Here is a 22,354-nt window from a genome sequence, read left to right as displayed (position 1 = left end):
ATTTCGACCTCGAAATTTTACTTGACAAAAAAAGATGAGGAAACAACATTCTCATAGGCACTAGAGTCGTTGAAATGACCTTAAAAACTATGGTTACCCCACAATACTTTAACCATTGATATTAATATGATTATCAGAACTTGATATTATGCAATTAGTCCTACTCATCACATAACCCTTCAAAGAGTAGACCTCAGTCAACTGTAAATGATCATCTAATCATCTCAGAACCCTATAATATAACATTTCAACTTACATTTCAGAATATGAATAATTTGCCCAAATAGATCGTCAGACTACGTATAATAGGTTGTACCAAATTTTTAATCGTGTAACAGAGTCTCAAGAAGAGTTTTTTTAGAACCATGACACAAATCCCAGATCTCGGCCAGTCTTTATAGATAAGAGAAACTCCCCAAAGTAAACAATCTCATAAGTAAGCAACCCAGACAGTTATCAGGAATATAACCAGTTCGAATCAGAATAAATTAAACGGACTTGTTTATATGATCGATAAAACACATCAAAACTATAGCAGCTGCACAATCTGATAATTGAAACTTGGGCTCTGATACAATTAAATGTAACTCCTTAGACTGAACCTAGGAGTTACAACTGAATCAGGGTAATCACGTTGATCACATAAATGATCCACAAACGAAAATGATTAATAAGTCGTTTTGGAAACATTTACCGAATACAAAATCAAAAATAAACTTATGCCACATCTTAAAAAGATTGAGAAATAAATATTAAACCCCATACATTATATAATCGAGACCACGCCTTCGATAGCCAAACTGGTCCTATATCAGGTTAATCTGAAAAGTGAAGACATAAATGGAGTGAGCTACAAAACTCAATGTGTCCTCTAGATTACATCAGGTAATATCAAAATGCAGAAAATTCAAACATAAAATAATAAACAAAATAATAATCGAACAATATTAAAATTCAGATATTTTACCGTAAAATAATAAACAAAATATTAATCGAACAATATTAAAATTTAGATATTTTACCAGCAGAATGTCCCCAACAGAAATTCACAATCTTACCTTTCGTTTCAAATCAACAGAATATGTATATTACCTTACAAGGAGACATCCAAAACTGAATACCAAAATCAGAATGAGAATTTAGCCCTCCGTAGAGGATCCCAACAGAAACAGAACTGAGATATATTCTCATGCAAATGTCAGAACGGGGAATTAATCTCATGCAGATGTCAGAAAGAGGAATTAATCTCATGTAGATGTCATAACGTGGAATTAATCCCATGCCTAATTAGAAATGCATCAACATGCAGATTAATGGTGATTTCACAGCATTCAAAAGTCATATATGTGGTGTATATATATATATAATCAGATCACAAACATGTTTACAGATAGCAACATATAACATAACACGTTAAATATATCGAACTCATCAAAGGGACACATATATAAGAGATAATCTATATCGGTTAGGCCTTACGTTTCCCACGATCAGTAGTACTAGATCCTGCGGATTGAGAACCTAAAACAATACTCTTCCATAAATGTAGATGCCAATAATCTAAACAGAAATATACTATAAAATCATTAATTTAATACTTACGCGTGTATCGGGACGAGTGAGCGGACTCGACTGAGTAGAATGGAAGTGGTCAAGGTCTACTGGTGAGCGATCCGGAGACATGAGGACACTTTCAAAATATTAAAACCTAAAAGTGAGTTCAAAACCTCACAATTTACTTAACATAATTAGGACTTAAAATGAAAAACGATGCAAAAACAAGACTTTCAGGTTAGAATTTGGCAAAACGGATTTAAGACGTCGAAAAATGTCAAGATAGAGGTCTTAAAAGAAGTCAACAGTCATCGAAAAAGTCAACGAAAAAAGTCAACGATTAAAGTCAACGAGTCGGGTCGATCAAAGTCAACAGGTCAGGTCGGGTCAGTCAAAGTCAATGGGTCAAGACCTGTTCACGGTCAAATCGACTCAATCAAACCAGCATAAGGAAACCCACTCTCGTTCAACGACGAGTGAGGCACGTGGGACCTCCTCCAGTGGCTGGAAAAATACAGAAAAATTCTAGCAAATATTTTAAAGCAAGAGAAGTCACTTACAATTATCGGTTTCCCGAAAAGATAGATGGAAATGGTTTTTTTTAAAACCCGACTATTTGAACCTTCACTTATTACAAACGACGATGGTGAATAGAAATTCAAGAATATCGGACGAACGGGGTCGACGAGACAAACACAATGGTACTAGAAGTGTCGCACACCACCACACAGTTAGCGATGAATCGAAGAAAAACTAAAATGGGTAGATAGAGAGAAAAAGTTTCTGGTTTTCACGAACAGGGGAAAATAGTGGATTAGAAAGATGTTGGTTTTTAAACAAACTTAAACTTTTGGGTAAATTGTTCTCTAATTCCCTAAACTTTCAAAAACTCGCAAACCAACATTGACTTTTACAATACTTTCAATTTAGTCCCAATACGGGATGCGGAATATTTTTTTATTAAAAATATGTTTTCGTCTTCCTGAAAATTTATAAATTTAAGTTATGCCCCTATAATTTTATAAGTTTAAGTTCGTCCCCCTAAAATAGAATCCTACGTCCGTCCCTCCCTTCGCTAATATCATTGTTGTTTGTTTCAAGAGTTGCTTATGTTTAATGGGTTTGGAAGGATAGGGTAGGTTTCAAACAATGAAGGTATTCCATCTTTGCAAAATCATTTTAGCAAAACTATCATATCTATTAACTTTTTATGAGAACTAACGGCTGGAGGAATCATACGCGTTGTTTTCTAATTGAATCCAAATAGTTCCGACCGTACTCTAATTATGCAAATGATATATATGCGTAAAAACATTAACCCTAAACAGCCTCCTTGATGCCTAAATAAAACATCATAATGTTAGATGAACAAGTTTACCTATAACAAAGGGAGACTTCAACTTATTTATAACCAATTTACTTCTTCCTTTTCTTTGGTGGCTGAAGAGCTTCCTCGTCTTCTTCCTCCTCCTCGCTTTCCACTCCTTCAACATCCTCTTCACCTCCATCATCATCATCCTCGTCATCTTCATCGTCCTCCTCATCCTCCGGGTCTTCACCATCTCCATTGTTGCCGTCATCTTCTTCGTCATCTTCTCCATTCTGTTCTGCCCCACCTGTGCCGCCTTCCGGTCCCTTCTTCGGGTTGTTCTTGTTGCTGTTACCATTTTTGTCGTATTCCCCACATTCCGAGGACAGCTCCTCTTCACCATCTCCAAACTCATCACCCCCGTTGTCGTTGTCGTCATTGTCATCTTCCCCGTCAGCGTCATTCGGCTTAGGCTGGTTTTGTGACTGGTCGCCCAGCAGCAATGTGAAGGAGCTCTGGAACCAATAAAAAAAATGTATTCACAGCACGGTTTAAAACAGAGCTACATTAGCAGTTATAAGTATGAAAAGCTTTTTAGCCAATAAAACAAAGAGTACATAAAAGCAGAGCTAAGGCTCTTAGTTACAACATAATTATGATCGAGTTAATTACATTATATGTTCTTAAATTATGGTCCTTAAACTTTTGAATATAATCATTTCACCCTCAAATTATGACTCATTTTAAATTAGTCCTTAAACTTTTAAACTTTTCAATTTCATCTTCAAAATATAACCCTCATTATAAATTGGTCTCCAAACTTTTGAATCTTCTAATTTCATCCCCAAATTCGTCCAAATATATAATTAGTTTCAATCATAGTTTACCTAAATTTTATTTTTTTCAAACATATAATAATATAACTTGGTATAACGGTTTTATTAACGAAGGGTATGATTAGTATATACACATTTGGGATGAAATTGAAGTGTTCAAAAAGTTTGAGGACCATTTTAGAATGAAAGTCATAGTTTGAAGATGAAATTAAAATATTCAAAAGTTTAAGGATTAACTTAAAATGATAGTCATAGTTTAGGATAATTTTAGAATATTAAAAACTTTAGAGACCAATTTACTATAAAGATCATAATTTGAAGACTGTGAAGCAAATAACTCAAATAATAATTAAAAAAATATTATCATTAGGACTTTGACATAAAAAGTAGGATTACTTAATCAGTTGCAAAAAAAAAAGTAAAAGATAAACCAAAAAAAAGGCGTGACGTGGCACTTAAACTTGACTAGGATATTATCCGAGGAATATTCGATTTCATAACAGAGATATATTTTTTAATAATTTATAGAGGTTACAAGTGATAATATTTATTGTAAACACTATTATTTATTGAAAGTAAAATTTAAAATATTTTATAGTCTCCTATACTCTATAGTCTATGACATCTAAAAATAAAATTTTATTTAATTATTGAGATAATTTGATTCGTATAATATTAAAAAGTTTAACTCTACGTATTTATAAGAAAAACTTTAATGATGAATTTTTTCCAATAAAATTATCTTATTTTAATATTGGTTAATAAATTTGTTTAATTATTTATAAAATTCCAAAAGAAATAAAACTTGAATATATTTTATACTATATTTTATAGAATAGTCAACTGAAATAATTTGATTACATGCGACAAAACTCAAACCGCCCTCCGAACAACTACTATTTAATATCTTATCTATCTGCCCCATCCAAAAGCGCAAGTTATCAATACCGAAGCGATACATGTTAGACACCCCATTAACAAAAACAAAAATCCTTTTGAGGTGTCGATTTATTTTTGGATAATTTTAATCTAAAAAAAAATAGTTCATACGGTATATTTAATTCTTTTAATTACGAATATTAAGCTTATGATTTTATAAAAGATAATTACAACAACAATAATAACAACAAAACTCTATTCCCATATGCAATAGGATAAGGGAGAGGTGAGGTAGTAGACTGGTCCAAACGCCAGATTGAGTTTATAAAAGATAATTAGTCATTCTTTTTTTTGTTTAAAAATAAAACTGTGAAGACGAATTATCTCGTATTAAAATGAAATCTCAGCCCCCCAACAACAACGGCGCATCTTAGCAGGAATCTAGTGCAAAACAAAAGCAAATTCTTCTGGGTGGTGGTGATGGAATCAAATACTTATAGCACGAAAAAGCACAAAGAATATATTTTAAATATATATATAGTATTTTTCTCAAAAATATATATTGATTTTCATTATAAAATCATGTATTTACTAAAGAGAAAATGGTAAATTATATCATTGACCACTTAATTATTTAGTCATTTTACTTTTACTATCGATCTTTTAATTTTGTCAATCATACCATATAACTATTTAATTATATTCAATCATATCACTAACCATTAAAATTTAACGAGAACAGTGATGTGATAGTTAAAACATTTGATATAATTACACATCCAATCATTGATACTTACATATTATATTAATTTGGTCTTAATTTTAATAAATTAAAATAAATTTTATCATCAAATCAGATTAAGCCATGTGTCATCATCCAATTAAATGATTAATTATATTTTAATTTATTTTTAATTCAATATACTTTTTCCTCCAACCACAGGGTGACATAAATAAAATGAAGCACACATCAAGAGCTTGCTGAGGGATTCAAACTTGGCAACCTTGGAAACTATAAGGAGCCTACTCAATCATTGAACAAAGATACACTTTTAGTCTTTTGCATATAATATATGTTATATATTATGTATTAATGTGTAAATTCTTAATATTCTATATATTTTAATTTAAATTCACATCTTAACATTAAAAATATATTTTAGTCTTATTCTAACTTAAAAATATATTTTAAATTTATTTTAGTTCAAAAAGTATTTTATTTTTATCTTACCTTATGAAATATATTTTCCTTTTACTTTAATTTAAGATATATTTTTAAAAGTTAATATAAAAATCTATTTTTAAGTTAATATAAGGATAAGATATATTTTTAAAGGTAATATAAGAATAAGATATATTTTTTAGTTAAAATAAGAGTAAAATATATTTTTTAAATAAAATAAACTTAAAATATATTTAATAAATTAATATAAAATAAAATATATTTTTTAATGTTAAGATATGAATTTAATTTAGTATGTGAATTTAAATTAAAATATATAAAATATTCTTCTATACTATATATTGTATGCATAAGATCAAAAGTGTATTTTAGCTCAGTGGTTGATCAAGCCCCTTAGTTTTTAAGGTTACCAGTTTCGATTCTCCCAACAAGCACTTGATGTGTACTTTATTTTATTTCCACTTCAAGGTGACACGTGTTACCCTGAGGAAAATATATTAAATTAAAAATAAATTAAAATATAATTAATCCTTCAATTGGATGATGACATATGATTTAATTTGATTTGATAATAAAATTTATTTTAATTTATTAAAATTAAGATCAAATTAATATAATATGTAAGTATTAGTAACTGGATGTGTAATTATATCAAATATTTTAATTGTCACATCATCATTTCTGTTAAATTTTAACGGTTAGTGATCTAATTAAATACAATTAAATAGTTATGTAGTATGATTGATCGGTAAAAATAAAAAGGCTAAATAATTGAGTAGAAAAAGGGGTCTCGAACAGGATAATCCTACAATGGCTAATAGCAAAAAACTGAGCAACCCGTAGCAAAAAAAAATTAAAAAAATAGCATGAAAGTAAAGGCCATGGTCAGGAGAATAATGTATTAGAAAAATAAATAAATAGGAGTAAAAGAAAAGCCAAGTTACCAGAGCTAAAAGGTGGGTTTTGGCGAGAGCCGAAACGAGAATGGTTGCTAGAGTTTCACCGGCGCATGTTAGCGTGACGTGACTAACCGTAACCGCCATTGAACGAAGGTCAGCTTCTCTGTTTCACTACGGCCAACGATAAATCGAAAAACGTAACCTGCACAGAAAGAAAAAGACTTTCCACAGTTAGATCTACATTGGAGCTGTGTCAGCCGTTAGATATATCACTTTATCCCTACGGAGTACAGTACGGACTAGCAAAAGCATAACAAAAATTCAAAATATTATGATTTTTTAAGAAAAAAGATAAATATTTCTCCCACAGTGCGAAAATATCAAAATAAAAATTAGCGGGAATTATACTAAAAAATAAGTTCTCTTTAGTCGAAAAACACTCGAACCAAAAAAGGGGGGGAAAGAACACAACAAAGAACATTCAATTACGAGCAAAACTCGCCGGCGGAAAGTTGATTTTCGTAAAAATAAGCCTTTTGTTTTGAGAAAAGAAAAGCAGCATAACTAAAATTAGTTAAAGATTAAAGAGATTCGAAAACGTTCTAAATTGGAAAGAAGACACGAGGAAAGGAGCTTACCGAGAAACGGAGATCAGAGGTCAAAAAGAGTAGATCTGTGGATTTGCAGAGCTAAAAGCAAAGGAAACGAGCGAAAAGTATAAGCGTTGGAAGGAAGCGATAGTGGATCTGAGGATTTTCCAGCACTAAAGGCAAAGAAAACAAGCGAAAGGATAAGCTTTCATTTTGGACCGTCGGATCGTGATCAAGAAGACATTGAGAGGGAAGAAAAGATACAGCAGCAGAAAAATGGAGGAAGGGGAAGAGAGAGAACCGGGGATAGGGATTGACTGCCCGTCACTTTTTCAGTTCGGAATCGGGCAACACGGGCAGCCTACTCACCAATTCATCGTGTAAAATGACCGTTGAGCTCGGGCTGCCCGGAAATGGAACTAAGTTGAAGGATTAATTATTTTAAAAATAACTACTTAAAGATATGTTATCTTTTTATTCAAATATTTAAAACAAATTTATATAAATCATTATTTAAATTGTTTATTTTTATCTAAATATTTAAAATATTTTTGTAAAAACAAATATTTAAATTATATAATTTTTTTCATCTAATTACTTAATAATTGACACATTATATTGATTAAAAAAATATGTTAGATTATCTAGTATAACAATAGTTGGGTATACTTAGGGATGTGTATGGTTGATTCAGGTCGAATTATGATGCATTCAAACTTAATTCGAATATAATACTCCTTCACTTGTTATTTAATCTAATTCAAGTTTAGGAAAATTTCATCAAACTTAAATTTTGACCTGATTTTTAGGATAAAAATTCTCACCCAAACCTATCCGACACAAATATATGTATAAAAATTTCTTACTTTTATTAAATAGATCCTTATATATATATATATATATATATATATATATATATAAAGAGATGGATGTTATAGTAATTGTCTCTAAATATATAAAGGTTAATGACATTATTTTTCTCCGATTGAATCGGATCTGATATTTTTCACCCTAAATATGAACTCGAATTTATTCTTCCAAAAGCCCGACGCAAACTTAAACTTGAGTTTCTTTATTTAAAAAAACTAAACTTATTAAAGTAAACCGAAACAAATCAAAACTCATCAAATTTAAATCAATTATCCATCTCTAAATATATTCAACAATTCAATAAATATAGAAAAACCGAGACTCAAAATATCAATAAGGTAATCCACCCAAAAACATTCAAATATGTCATTTTACATCTTATTTTGCAATCAGCTCTTCCAAACCGTTGAAGCATTTTCATTTTCAACTTATTTTGCACAATAATTTTTTTCAAAAAAGTATTTACCAAACACTAAAAATGAAAGATTTGACTACCAATCAACTATTTATGTTCAAATAAGCTAAAGTTCTTCAACAAGTTGTTTGCCAAACACCCCTTTATTTTTTTCCATAATTACATCCTTACCATAAACTTAATAATATGAAATAGGCTTCATCATAATATATTTAAGCTGAATTTTATTTTGTTATTCTAATTCCCAAATATATTTTAGTTAAGAAAATATAGCAAAACATGAAAGTAAAAAAAAATGTAGTGTTGATATTTTATACAAAGTTAATAGTTTACATCAATCTCACAAGGTTAATATTTGTAAATATTAAATTTAAAAAATATATTCAAATTTTTTAAAAATAATTTTCTTAAAGAATTTTAAATTTCATGTCGAAATCATTTTATCAGAATAATTTCACCCCAATAAAGATTAAAGTATTATAAAACGTATATGTACTCAACAAATAATTGTATTATACCTTTTTTTGTCATTTTACCTATATCAATTATCTGTTAAATTTTACCGAACACTTCTATATAAAGAGTTAATCAAATCAGTTTCTCAAATCAACTAATATATTTCAATATATAAATATATATATTTTTTGAATTAATATTAAATTCTTTCAAATATATGATTTTATTAAATTAATATTAAAATATATAAAACTAACTAAACTGATATCATATTTCAATATATAAATATATATTTTTTTGAATAAATGAAGATACCTAACTCGAATAATCGACTATCTACACACTAATATTTGATTTTTTTTTTGAAGTTCAGCCCAGAGTCCCAACCCAACTACGCCCTAATTTGGGTTACAAATCAGGTCCATGGGAGGAAAACAATCATTTTCTTATTATTATCATGGGTGATTATGGCATACATTAGTGGAGGTTTTCATTAACCAATTGATGAAGTGTGTATTTAAAATTTGGGTAAAGTATACAAATGGTCCTCGACTATAGGATACTGATTTATCAAGTCCCTCGACTACTAAAAGTTACAAAATGATCCTTGGACTATAGAGCGTTGCTTTGTTGAGTCCCTCAACTATTAAAAATTACAAAATGGTCACCCGACTATTCGTTATGTTCCAAACCCATCCTTTTCCATTTAAAATTTGACGATTGTCTAAGCTAGATGTTAACATGATGACTAAGATATGATAATCGTTTAGATTCTGAGATCATATTTTATCATATCACAGTCAGTAGGTTAACATTCAACTCAAAATACTATCAATTTTTTAATAGAAAAGGACGAGTTTGTAACATAATGAATAGTCAAGTGAACATTTTGTAACTTTTAATAGTTGAGGGGCTCAACAAAGTAACACTCTATAGTCGAAGGAGCATTTTGTATCTTTTAATAGTCGTGAGACTTAATAAAGCAGTACCCCATAGTCGGAGGACCATTTGAGTACTTAACCCTTAAAATTTTAATTAAAGAATTAAATTAAAGTAACACAAATATTTTAAAAAATAGGAAAAAAATAATATGAGCAAGTATAAAACATGCTTTTTAATTAACTATTAATTTACTAATCCATATCAGATTTTGTATAAGCCTATTGTGGGAACAAATTTTCTAACTAAATTTACTCTATATGTATTTGTTAGGATTCGAACTTGTAATCTTAAAAATTTAATGTCTCGTCCTACTAAACTAATTAATTTTTGGTATATAAAAGCTATGCTTCATATTTGATACAATTTTAACATATAGTAAATCAAATAATATATTACAATTACCAAAATCACAATCAAAGGTGCAATTTGAATAGTAAACTACTACACTTAGGAAGGTAAAGTCAACCCTTTTCCCCCCTCAATCAAGTAAGAATTCTTCAGTGACAAAAAAGAAATATTGATATTTTTAAATATATGTGTTCGAGCAGTTGTGCATGTAGGGCAAATGTATATTATCAAAGAATTAAAAAAATATAAATATATATTAACTTATAATCACCGTAAACCAATTTCAAAGTGCACTAGAAAAAGAAATCTCAATAGGTTTGGGTGACTATTCTCTCATTTATCGCATTATCCAAACAACTATAAATAGAATATGAAAAAAGGGATAATCACTAAGGAATCAACCGACAATTGGAATGTTGCACCACCCAACTATCATTGCTAGGGATGGGCATGGGTCAGACAGGTCGGATACGAACACGCCGGATTCAAGTTTCGTGCCCATTCTTATTCGTTGCAACTTTACACGCATCTTTTGACACCCATGTATGATTTAATAATAGGGTACAATATGTAGATATTTCTTTGGTTGTAGGAGATTTACGATTTAAAAATTAATAAATTGATTGTTTTCATTAAAAAAAATTGATAGAAGATGATATGAAAATTAATAAAATTTACTTATTATCAAATGTAGCTGTCAACTTTTATACTTTATTATAGGCTCCTGATTTTAAAAATTTAACATTTAACATTATTCCAATTTAGTCCCTCTCATATTCTCTAGCAAACTTGATCTTCCTTCATTCTTTTAACCAACTTCTCGATCTAAAATTCAACCATGAAAGACCAAAAAAACTTGGTTGTAGTGACAGACAAGTGTTGGATTAAAATCCATAATTATAGATACATATGTATAATGTGTCTTTATAAATTATAACATAAAATTAAATAATTAATTATGTTAGATATACAAATTAAGTGACTACACAAATTGATAGTTGATGGTGAGTTTATTAAATATTACACTTAATATAAAAAGTGTTTAAAATTTACACTATACATATTTTCTCATTTAAGTGTCTAAACTTTTTTCGGTCAATGTAGTTGTCTAACATTATTAGCGTTGTCATTTTAACTGTCTCGGTTGTAACAAACGTTAAAAAAATTCGTTAAATATTAATCAATCACTTTGTGTTTGACACATATCTTTATTTTTTATTTCCTTTATTTTTTTAAAAACCTAAACTTTTCCTATTTTTTAGAAAATACCTAAAATTTCATAAAATTTCAAAATATCCCTTTAATTTTGTCGCTGACCACCATCACCGTCAGTGATCACCCAATCACCCGTCGACACTCACCCTTTAGTTGGGATGGATGTGTGCCTTGGGATTTAGGGATTTCGAGATTTTGGAGATTGAGGCTACGAGTGATGACCGATGACAGATGGATAGACGACTGGTAGGGGCGACAATGGTAGTGGAAGGTCGACGAGTGGGGTTGATGTTTTGGGTTAAGGATTTTAGGGGTTTTTTTAGTATTTAGAAAAAAATTGGGTTTTTAGAATAATAATAGATTTAAGATTTTTAAAATATATTTTTTTAAAAAGTTATAAATGTGAAGTGTGTCAAATTTTGAGTGATTGACTGATTTTTAATGATTTTTTAATATCTATCACGATCGAGGCACTTAACATGGTAATGTTAGACATTTACAATGACCGAAAAAAGTTTAGACACCTAAATGAAAAAAGAGATATAATTTGGATTTTTTTTTTTATATTAAGCCTAATATATAAGAAACACACCATCAACTATCAGTTTGTAGTCACTTAATTAGTACACGTAATATAATTGACAACTTAATTTTGTGTCATAATTTATTATTACATGATACATGTAACAACCCGATTTTCAAAATAATATTTAATTAAAATTGGAGGGTTTAATTGTGAAAATTTGGCGAAAATTTGGGACTGAATTGAAAGATTTTAAAACTTGGAGCTTGTTTTAAAGTTAAAGAAAATTCAGGGATCAATCCCTGAATTTAACCTTGGAGTGTCAGCAGGCAATTGTTATATGCGTGATTTCTGTTTTGAAAAACAGAAATCAATTTCACAAATCATTCCTCACGCACACAACTTCCAAACTCGATTCCGACGCTGTCCGAATTCCGATCGTTGTTTTGAAACCACCGTTGTGTTCATCATCGAGCGAGGAACAAACCCTTCAAATTAATTGAAGCGAAACGCGGCCAAACGTCGGGAATTTCCAGTCAAAGTAGCGACGGTTTTTTTAGCTCTATCGCCGAGGAAATCTTAAATTCACCGCTGATCGTTGCTCCGTTTACGACACCTCCCGCACCATCGTGTTCCTTGTGCCGTTCCGAGTTCACTGGTGTCAACCTTGTCCACCGTAGACAGTGGCGCGTGAGGAGGTGGTGCAGTCAAAGATTCGGCCGATTTGAAATCGAGCTCTCCGCCGTTCAAAAATTTGAACCGATCGTTGTAAGTATCTCGAAATCGCTCAAAATAATTTTTAGAAATTTTTCCGGGATTTTTAGGGCCCCGGAGGACGTCTCACGCGCCACACGCGCCGCCGCAGGGCGAGTGGCTGCTGGAAACCGGTTTAACCGGTTTTCAACCGGTTCTGACCGGTTTGACCGGTTTCAACCGGTTTGACCGGTCAGAACCGGTTTGACCGGTCTGACCGACCCGACCCGACTGTTGACCCGACCCAACCGTTGACCGTTGACTTTCTTTGACCAAAACTTAAAATGGCTTTGACCGAGCATTAAACGACCGTTAATCTTTTCCGAGTATACCTATCCTGATAGTTTTCGACGTGCCGAATCCGTTTCTGTGGTTTGTTTTGTCAAATTTGAATCCGAAGGTCTCCAAATCTATGGTCAAAGTGGTTGACTTTGACTTTGACCAAGAATTTGAATTTTCGGAAAGTCATACTTTATGTTTTTTGACGCCCTGATTCTGATTCCGCAATCCGTTTAGCCAAATTCAGACTCGAAATACCTCAAATTGATAGTCAAACCCGAAAAATGCTTATATACTTAAGAAGTTTAGCTTTGAACAATTAAATAGGATTTGGGACTGATAAATATTATTGTTTGAAGGTACAAGAGACTCTCCGGATCGTTCGACTGCTCGACCCAGCTCTTCTAGATCAGTTAAACCACGTGTACCAGTATTCACCCGTTCGAAAACTGTAGCAGAGCGTGGTGAAACCAGCAATCAGTAGATTTGTTATTTGAATCTATTGTCGAGGTGTGTCCCCTACTTATTACTGAACTGTTTTATTGGTTTTAATATGTGGTACACTGAATTCATTGGTTATTGTTTTATTGATGCACCAATTTAATATGACTAATTTTTGTTTTGAAATGGTATATGATTACCATGTTTTTGGATTTATGGAATTTGTGTCACGGTGCAATTGAATTTTGGAATTGAATTACGATGGAATAGCTCTGATCAAGCTAACTGGGCCTAATATGACTCTTGAGGACCCCAAGATGTTTCATTAGGTCGGCTTTCCTTTGCTGTGTGCTTAGGGTAAGCTATATGGACTTATTGACTTGGGCTTAAGGATAGGCTCTTAAGGATACAAGCTTCAGAGCCTATCCTTAAGTCGGCTTTTTTTTTTGCTATGTGCATAAAGTAAGCTATATGGAAAATAATTTTGGGAACTACTGATGGTGTACCAGAAAAGGGTTTAAACTATGATTTTCAAAAAGTTAAACTCTTTTACGAATTTGTGAGATTACTGGACTATGATTTGTACCTATTGTGATTTTATGGAAATGTTGGGACACACTGAGCCTAACTCACCTTTTGAAAATGTTTTCCCCTTTCAGATACTGTTGGTTAGATACCTTGGTTCGAGCACTTGGAGGATCAACATATCTCTTGAAGTAAATCAGATTGTAATGTTTTTATCTGACAAGTTGACTTTATTTTGGTGACATGAACCTTATTTTAAAATATCGGATTTTATAATGATAACTCTTTTGCTAATACTGCTCTGTTTATTGTGATATTGAATTTGAAGACATGTTTTAAATTAAATTATTATTTATTGGTACTATATTTACGAGTTGGATTTTGATAGTATAATTTGTTTATAATTTCATGTTATTTATAATGTGATTTTATATTGATGGAATAACGGTTTCGAAAAATGCATTTAATAATCATAATGTGATCAACTAGACTTAGTCGAAACGCATAGGCCGGATCTAGGGGGTTACAATACATGTATGTCCAATTTGTACCGTAATAATGTGCATGAAGAAAAGCTCAATTAAAAAAAATCGTATCTATAATAAATCTTTATAATACTAAATTCATATCCAAATCTAACAAATTGAGCTTCATTAAAAGACAATCATGATAAAGCTGGTATTGGGGGATTTTACGAGATCATAAGGGTCTGTTTTGGCAAAATTCGTTGGACTTTTTGCCTACTGGTGCAAAACTAATTGCAATTATTGAAGCTTGTCTGGTGATTAATGCATCTAAATGGAAGGAGTCTTCCTCCATTCTTATCGAATCAGATAGCTTGTTGGAAGTTTGGAGCAGTGATGGTTTGTCGAGTAAGATCATTCACGTAAGGACAATTTTAAGTAAGAACAAATCATATTAAATTCAATAGATGATTCAACCTTGAAATGAATACGTTGAATTAATGAACTCTTAGGTGTAAATATATAAAACAAAAAGGAGGCGAAGTGAATAAGCTTTTGAAAAGCTTTGTACAAATATACCGTACTATTTATGCAGTGTTGCTAATCACTGCAGATGGAATCATTAGTTTGCATAGAATGTCATTATTGCCTGAGAAATGGACTGCAATTGTCCCCAAGAATGGGAACTGGATTTGTGTTGCTCGTTCCATATTTAATTAATAATATTTTGTTAAGTCTCTTGATTATTGGGTGTTGTTTTGTTGAGTCTCTCGACTATTAAAAGTTATAAAATGATCACCTGACTATTCATATATTCCAAAAACATCTTTTTCCGTTAAAAAATTGACGGTCGTCTGAGTTGGACATTAACCTGTTTACTGGGATATGATAGTCGTTTGAGAATTTGTGATCAGATTTTATCTTATCTCAGTCAGTAGGTTAACGTCTAGCTTAGATTGTCGTCAATTTTTTTAATAGGAAAGGACGAGTTTGAAACATATGAATAGTTGAGTGACCATTTGTAACTTTTAATAGTCATGGGACTTAACAAAGCAACACTCTATAGTCGAGTGATCATTTTATAACTTTTAATAGTCAGGAGACTCAACAAAGCATCACCCTATAATCAGGAGACAATTTATATATTTTACGTAATTTAAAAAATATATATATATTCATATATTAGGTTAAATTGAATTTAGATAATTACATAATTCTTTAATTCAACAGTGAATTTAAAAATATTTTTTTAAAGTGCGCACATATATATATATTAATAATAATTTCTTTATATAAAATAAATACAAATAAAATTTTTAAAGTAAACACCTGCAGTAAAATAAATAATTAATAAAAATAAATTCAAATTTCAGTGCCTTCATTAAGTTACACTTGCATTTGTGAATGCTTTAATTAAAACTTAACTTAAATCATGGCAAAATGCCCAAATAATGAGGTGAGAAAAATTCCCCAAATAAAGACACCTTACTTTATTTTATTTTTTTCAAATAGAGTGATCTCTACGGTGAACACTGGAACGAGGAAGATGTATGTACCACCTGCATCTTCACGACAAAGACAACGATGAATTGAGGGAGTGGGTGGAGACAATCGTATTTTTAAAAATTTAAAATTATTATATATTTAAAAAAAAATTTAATATATTTTCTGTTGAAAATCTATTTTGACATATTAAAATTTTATAAGTTCGTTCATTATTAAAATTTTAGAAGTACGCCTCCTCACATAAAATTTTGCTTTCTCCCCTGCGCATGAAAGACCTGGCCTCTTCCCAACTTCCGTGCATGGCTCGGCGCCAAAATAGTGATGTCGTAATTGATGTCTTTGATTTGGCGGAAGAGCTGGTCAGAGATGGTGAACTGAACGGATTTTTAAAAATTTCGGTGGTGTTTGTTGGAGTTTAAGGTACGAGAACTAATGCGGGTGCCATTGATGAAGCTTGAAATGACACAGAAGATAAGGGCAGAGTTAACGCTAGAAGACAGTGTCTTCGAAAAAAACGTCAAATGATCTCAACGACAGTCCAATGAAATTCTACAAACGATTCAATCTTAAAATTTTAAGTCAAACCGGAACTCGGGTTAATCGCATTACGGTAATAATAAAACAAAATAAAAAATAGAGGAGAAAGATGGGATCAGTTTGAAGGGAGAAGAAGAAGCTAGCTAGCGATCCTTTGTTTTCATCAGTGAATTTCTTTTTTGCTGTTTTTGGAGCTCAAGTTTTAGCGGGAAACCTGTTGTAACGACACTTGGAACTATATAAACAGTATGAACATGTGAAGTTAGATAGAATATCAGTGGTCGTTTATTCACTACGCCATTGTCACCGTAGATTTATCGTCCTTATTTGCTAAGCTCGTATGCAAGTGTCTAACTGCGGTTTCAAAGTATTAAGTAACTTGAAAGGTTATTATCAAGTTTCTTTTTCAGCAGCTACTAGTGGCAAAAATGAAATAGATTAAGGTGGTAATGTCAACTTTACTTTTGAATTATGTTTCTCGGAGTCCCACACTTCTTCATTTTCTCTAAACTACTTGAGTCCAGTCCATGTTGGATGCATGCCCGTATTGGAAATTATCTCCAAAACCCGGGTATTATAGCTTTTGAATAGCAAAAGCAAGTCAAAGAGGGAAAACAGAGAGATGAACAAGCACACACATATATTTTGGAGACGGTAAATAGTTACAAGGTTGATGACTGTTGGAGATTTTAAATGATTCTTTTGAACTTGAAACTGTAAAATCGGGTTTTAGATTGAAATGGTTGATTTGATTTCATTTTTTGGTGGTTAGCAGATCAAAATTCTTTGATTACATGCATGTTTGAGTTCCATGGCAGAACGAGTTCACTCTTATTGATTTCTTTAATTCTTCTAGTGAACTTGCATGTCGGGTTTTAGAGGTCACTGAGGCTGATTCAATTGCCTAACAAATCAGGATATGAAAATTTTCCATGGATTCCTTTTGTTTATTCATTTTTGTGGAAGGCTTATCTAACAAAATTTACAATCCTCTCTGTTGTTTACCACATGTTTGCTATGACACCTGTCCTTTTTACTCGTGGAGTAAAGTTCATACACGCCCCTGTATTGTTCCTTTCAGGCTCCATTTTTACTTCAACTTATGCGAAAGCTGCTGATTTCGATTCAAGAAGCATGGAATCGCAGTTTGTACCTTCAAGAAAGGTGGATATCTATGATCCCATCCAACAGGTTGGTATGTGGGGAGAAAATTTTTGATACTGATAGCCATCTGCATGCACCTGTATCAATGATTGTCGAAGTGGATAACAAGACACCGAACAAGGTGCGAGTTTCGGACATACTATTCTTTGATTAATTGTTAAATAAGTCATCTGATTTTGGTGATAAGTAACCTTTGTTATTTGAATTTTTCCGGTCTGAAACTGTTTCACATGAGATGCTTGCACCTTCTAACAAGTACGATCAAGAAACAACTAAACCTATTGAGAAGGTAAGTTTGAATTGTGTATTATGCTCTCTTTTTTTCTCATTTTAATGGAAAAAATATTTTGCTGGATCACATGCTGCATGATCAACATCTTTCCTGCTATTAGTTTGGGCTATTAGTCTAATATCACTTTTTTTTTTTTTTGGATAATTCAGAATTTTATTACCCAAATATCAAGGTTTAGTTACAAACAACAACCAATCAACAATACAAAGACAGCTTAATTACACAACCAAAGATTGGCTAGACTATACCCCAAGCATTACAAAGAAAGAAGTTAGTATTATCAAGTCGATTTTGGTCTTGCCCCTAAGACGAATTGCAACTACATCAACAATATCTTTAAGAATAACATCAGCAGATCGGTAACGGCCCTGAAATAATCTGTGGTTCCGTTCTTGCCACAAGAAATATATGAAAGCATTCCAATATATCTTCAAAATGGTAGTTAAGAGGGACTTTCCTTTCCAAGAGGAACAAGCACGAGCTACCATTTCATCCCATGTCAAAGCAGAAAAGTTCATCCCATTCATGATAATGATAGATTTCCATATACCAGCAGCCAAGGAGCAATTAGAGAAAAGATGATCTCTCGTTTCTTGATGGGCGCTGCAGTTTATACAAAGACCATTCGTGCTAATTCCCATTTTTTGTAAACGATCTCTTGTAGGTAGTCGATTCAAAATGGTCATCCAAGCAATCAAGCTATGCTTTGGAATATGCAATGGATACCATATTAGATGCTGCCAAATAACCTTCTGCGCTTGCATCTGAATGTTCTCACAGATTTCCTTTGTACGCATGAAACCAGAAGCGATTAAAGGGAAAGCAGTAGTTCTCAATTTTAAAATTCTTTTGATGCCCCAACTAACGTTTGATCCAGCCTTAAATTGCCAGAAATCCTGCCCTTTAAGAACGTAATTGTGAACCCACGCAACCCACAGTGTAAAGATCATGAAAATTAATGCAGATAAATTGATATAGGAACACTGAAAAATATTTGGTTTCGTGTAAGGAAGAGAAAACATGCATGCACACCATTATTATGTCCGTATAATCTCCTTCTGAGATGGTTCTGATTTGAACATTTTCATTTCTTTTCCGAAGCAGTATGATTTAGCTGCTGTCTAACTTTTTATGTTTGCAGATCATCTGTTTACCTTAAATAACGGTCTAATCTCTTTGTGCATTTTACTGTAAAAATCTATAGATACAAAGACGGCTTGCGCAAAACCGTGAGGCTGCTCGTAAAAGCCGATTGCGGAAAAAGGTAGGATATGATATGGTCATGAATAGCAACAGATAGAGCTCATGTGAATCGTTGTAATTAACTTCATATAACATTGCATTTCAGGCTTATGTTCAACAGTTGGAAAATAGTCGTTTAAAGCTGATTCAATTGGAGCAAGAGCTTGCACAGATGTAGAATTCCAATTTAGACATAAACTGTCTCATTTTCTCAATCTAAATTTTTCGCAAATATTTTTATCTAAAACATCAGATTTACCTTCGAATTTGGACGTATAAATAGATCCAACAGTTCGCATATTCACATCATAATTACATTTTATATTTAAGTCATTTTATAGTTAGAAAGCTTTTAATAAGTTAATATACATATTGTATACGTATTTTTTTCAAGTCAGTCACTCATTTGCATACTCTAAATACGACTGTCGGATACAAATATACTTCGGGAAAAAAAATGAAGACTCGAAACAACACAGCCGTTAATTACCTGCTTATTATTCAAGAAAGATAGAATGCCCGAACTGTCACTACAACTGATGTATGGAAGCCTCCAATCCGAGCAATGTTCTGCATTTATTGCCGTCTAACACGGCCTGAATTAGGAATAAACCAGAAGATAGATTCGGTTTGTTACCCTAAAATAGGAAACAAACTGATCCGGTTAATTTCCATTGAAGATGTCCGAAAAATAAACTTTCGCAGCGAACCACACCACAGTGATAAAAGAAACACAAATTTACAGGCATACAAGGTTCCCACTGGATCATATATCGAAAGGATGCTAAATTTCTTGTTAACTACTTATGAAACGCAATGCAGATCGAACACGTGATATATATACTTAAATCTGCTACCTTTGTTGACATGTTGCAGAATAGAATTGTACATTCTAAATGGAAAAATTATGCACAGATCGACAACATAAGCATCGAAAATAAGAGAAAAGTCAGATACATATACCGCATTTTGTGGGGGTAAACATTCGATCAGTGCTGCAATATAGCCAAAACCAAAAACCATATGTTGCTCTGATCAGGCTTAGTTGGAAAGAGAACCGAAGAATAAATAAACAGATCAATCAATTAATTTAACCGCGGTTTTTGCATTAGACCCGGGCCTGCCACTCCTTGTGGCTTGAAAAGAACCTTGATTAGCTAGTAAAGATCCAAAAGTTTCAAGTGCCTCTAGGAAGAACCTCTTATTCGGGACTATTCTGTCTCTCTCCATATCTTTCACCAACTTCTGCACAAGGTCTTTCATGTCAGCCTTCATGTAGGCCTTATACAAAAATTTGAATGTCGACGAATCGGGAACCACCCCAATGTTATTTGCATTATCAAACAGCCTATTGGCTTCCATAGGTAGACCATTTATGCAGTAAACTTCAAGCATGGCATTGAGGGTTGAAGCTTTTATTTCCTTTCCGGAGTTGACAATCCCATCAAATATTTCCCTTGCCCGAGAAACACAGTCGCAGAAACCATACATCATTATAAGACTCTCGTATGTGATGAAGCTCGGTGCGTATTTCATATCAGTCATCTTTTCGAAAACACTTTCTGCTCTGTCTTTAAGCCGGGCCTTGCCATAGTTTATGATCATCGAATTAAATGTAGGGAGGGTAGGTCTTTCCTTAGACCGCAACAAGCTCTTAAACACTTGTTCCATCTTATCAAATTCTTGCTTCTTGCCATAAGAATCAATAAGCACATTAAACGTGATAATATCCGGCTTACACTGATTACTTTTCATCCGAGAAAGAATGGACTCCATCTCTCTGATCATCCCGTTCTTCCCATAGGCATCCATCACGCCATTGAAGGTATATACATCAGGAGCAATACTGCTCTCGGCAAGATCCTTAAACAAAGTATTAACTTGATCCACATTCCGAGCTTGAGCAAGGCTCTCAAAAGAATATTGTAAGTGACAACATTCGGTTTACACCGCTCGGTTCCCTTCATCTTGTTGAAGTACCCCAGAGCTTTGTCCAAAGCTTTCGATTTATCACGGGAATGGAGGTGGGCAGTGATAAGGGCGTTATAAACCGAAGCATCATGCCGACAACCGCTGTTGCGCATCTCGGAGAAGAGCCACATCGCCATTCTAGTCTGGCCTTTCTTTCCCATAACGGTAATCAATTTCGAATAAACCCCGTTATCGGCAATGTACCACCGTTGTTTCTGCATCCATCTGAAAACCTGAAAGGTACAGTGTATATATACAGGTAATTAAAACAGATTTAGTTCATCCATCAGCTACGGCCCTGTATCTAATTTGAGCTTGCCATAATTCAGGCGAATATCAAATACTTTCGTCATTAACTTCCATTAAACATATGAATATGGAAGACTCGAACTTCTAGTTTTAAGTTTTCGAATTTCAATGTTTTGACCAAAACCCATATCGAGAAAAGACCCCAAAAACGCAATTCGAAATACCCTAAACCCTAAAATGAAAAAAACGAACGAACGATCGAACCTCAAGGCATTGAAGCCATTTATCAGTTTTGCCGAGCTCTTCAAACAGAAGAAAACAGTGCTCGGATCTCACAACTCGAACGTATCTGCTCAATGTCTTAACCAGCGGCTCTTTATCGCTGATACTTCGCATTAACACCCGAACCAGTTCCTTGGCTTCGTTGTCCTCGGCTCTTGAAGAGTTTCCTCCTGGGTCGGGCGGCGCAAGAAATTCGTGAAATGGGTCGGGTTGGAAGATTACATGGTTGGGTCAGGCTGAGTGAGGAATTATGTTTGAATGGCGAGGGAAATAGCTGCGGAGACTGAGGCGATAAAATCAGTGCCATCTTTTCTCCTTTCTGCGTTTCTTCTTTCTAAACATATAATCAAGCTCTCAATAGAGAATTTTTATAATTATTCATAATATAAAATAAAATAAAACTAATCTAAAACAATTTTCAACATATTTAACTAAAAGAGTTACATACGAACGAGTGTTGGTACAAGTGGTTAAGATTTAAGAATTTGAGCTTTTAAGACCAAGTTTGAATCCTATCACTATCACAGACAAATTGTATATTTTTATATAAATCACAATTGAGTCTTAAATATACCCTAACCCTAAATCAAAAAAGTTAACCCTAAATCAAAAAAGTTAACCGACTTAAAC

General features: G+C 32.6%; 2 protein-coding genes and 1 long non-coding RNA gene across 4 annotated transcripts; 1 reads left to right on the top strand and 2 right to left on the bottom strand.

Moving 5' to 3' along the window:
* Positions 1–2,787: 2,787 nt before the first annotated feature.
* On the bottom strand, positions 2,788–7,534 carry LOC120137727 (prostatic spermine-binding protein-like). Of its 2 annotated transcripts, XM_039153420.1 has the most exons (4): positions 7,299–7,534; positions 6,706–6,862; positions 2,956–3,378; positions 2,882–2,894 (listed from the first exon to the last, which is right to left on the bottom strand). In XM_039153420.1, the coding sequence occupies exons 2-3, from the start codon at positions 6,802–6,804 to the stop codon at positions 2,971–2,973; spliced, it is 507 nt and encodes a 168-aa protein (XP_039009351.1). In that variant the 5' UTR covers positions 6,805–6,862; positions 7,299–7,534; the 3' UTR covers positions 2,882–2,894; positions 2,956–2,970. The 2 variants fall into 2 exon arrangements, with proteins under 2 accessions (XP_039009350.1, XP_039009351.1); XM_039153419.1 differs by having other exon boundaries at positions 2,788–3,378.
* Positions 7,535–17,913: 10,379 nt separating this feature from the next.
* LOC120137871 lies at positions 17,914–19,397 on the top strand. The gene is made up of 3 exons (XR_005517460.1): positions 17,914–17,977; positions 19,185–19,244; positions 19,329–19,397. It is a non-coding gene; the product is annotated as an uncharacterized LOC120137871 (long non-coding RNA).
* Positions 19,398–20,201: 804 nt separating this feature from the next.
* On the bottom strand, positions 20,202–22,031 carry LOC120137829 (pentatricopeptide repeat-containing protein At4g39620, chloroplastic-like). The gene is given in 4 exon segments (XM_039153481.1): positions 20,202–21,129; positions 21,132–21,426; positions 21,707–21,887; positions 21,889–22,031. Coding segments are annotated over 4 exon segments (1,449 nt in total). The 3' UTR covers positions 20,202–20,299.
* Positions 22,032–22,354: the final 323 nt, after the last annotated feature.

The sequence above is a fragment of the Hibiscus syriacus genome, unplaced genomic scaffold (assembly GCF_006381635.1).
Source record: "Hibiscus syriacus cultivar Baekdansim isolate YM2019G1 unplaced genomic scaffold, ASM638163v2 tig00110676_pilon, whole genome shotgun sequence".
Lineage (NCBI taxonomy): Eukaryota > Viridiplantae > Streptophyta > Magnoliopsida > Malvales > Malvaceae > Hibiscus > Hibiscus syriacus.
The sequence above is the reverse complement of the archived record's forward strand: the minus strand, read 5'-3'. Positions and strand labels throughout refer to the sequence as shown.

What these genes read in the sequence shown, in the direction of transcription:
- LOC120137727 (XM_039153419.1), bottom strand. Translation starts at nt 6,804, where the DNA reads ATGGCGGTTACGGTTAGTCACGTCACGCTAACATGCGCCGGTGAAACT. An exon ending in AAACCCACCTTTTAGCTCTG is followed by an intron (nt 3,379 to 6,705) that starts GTAACTTGGCTT and finishes TATTGGTTCCAG; the next exon opens with AGCTCCTTCACATTGCTGCT.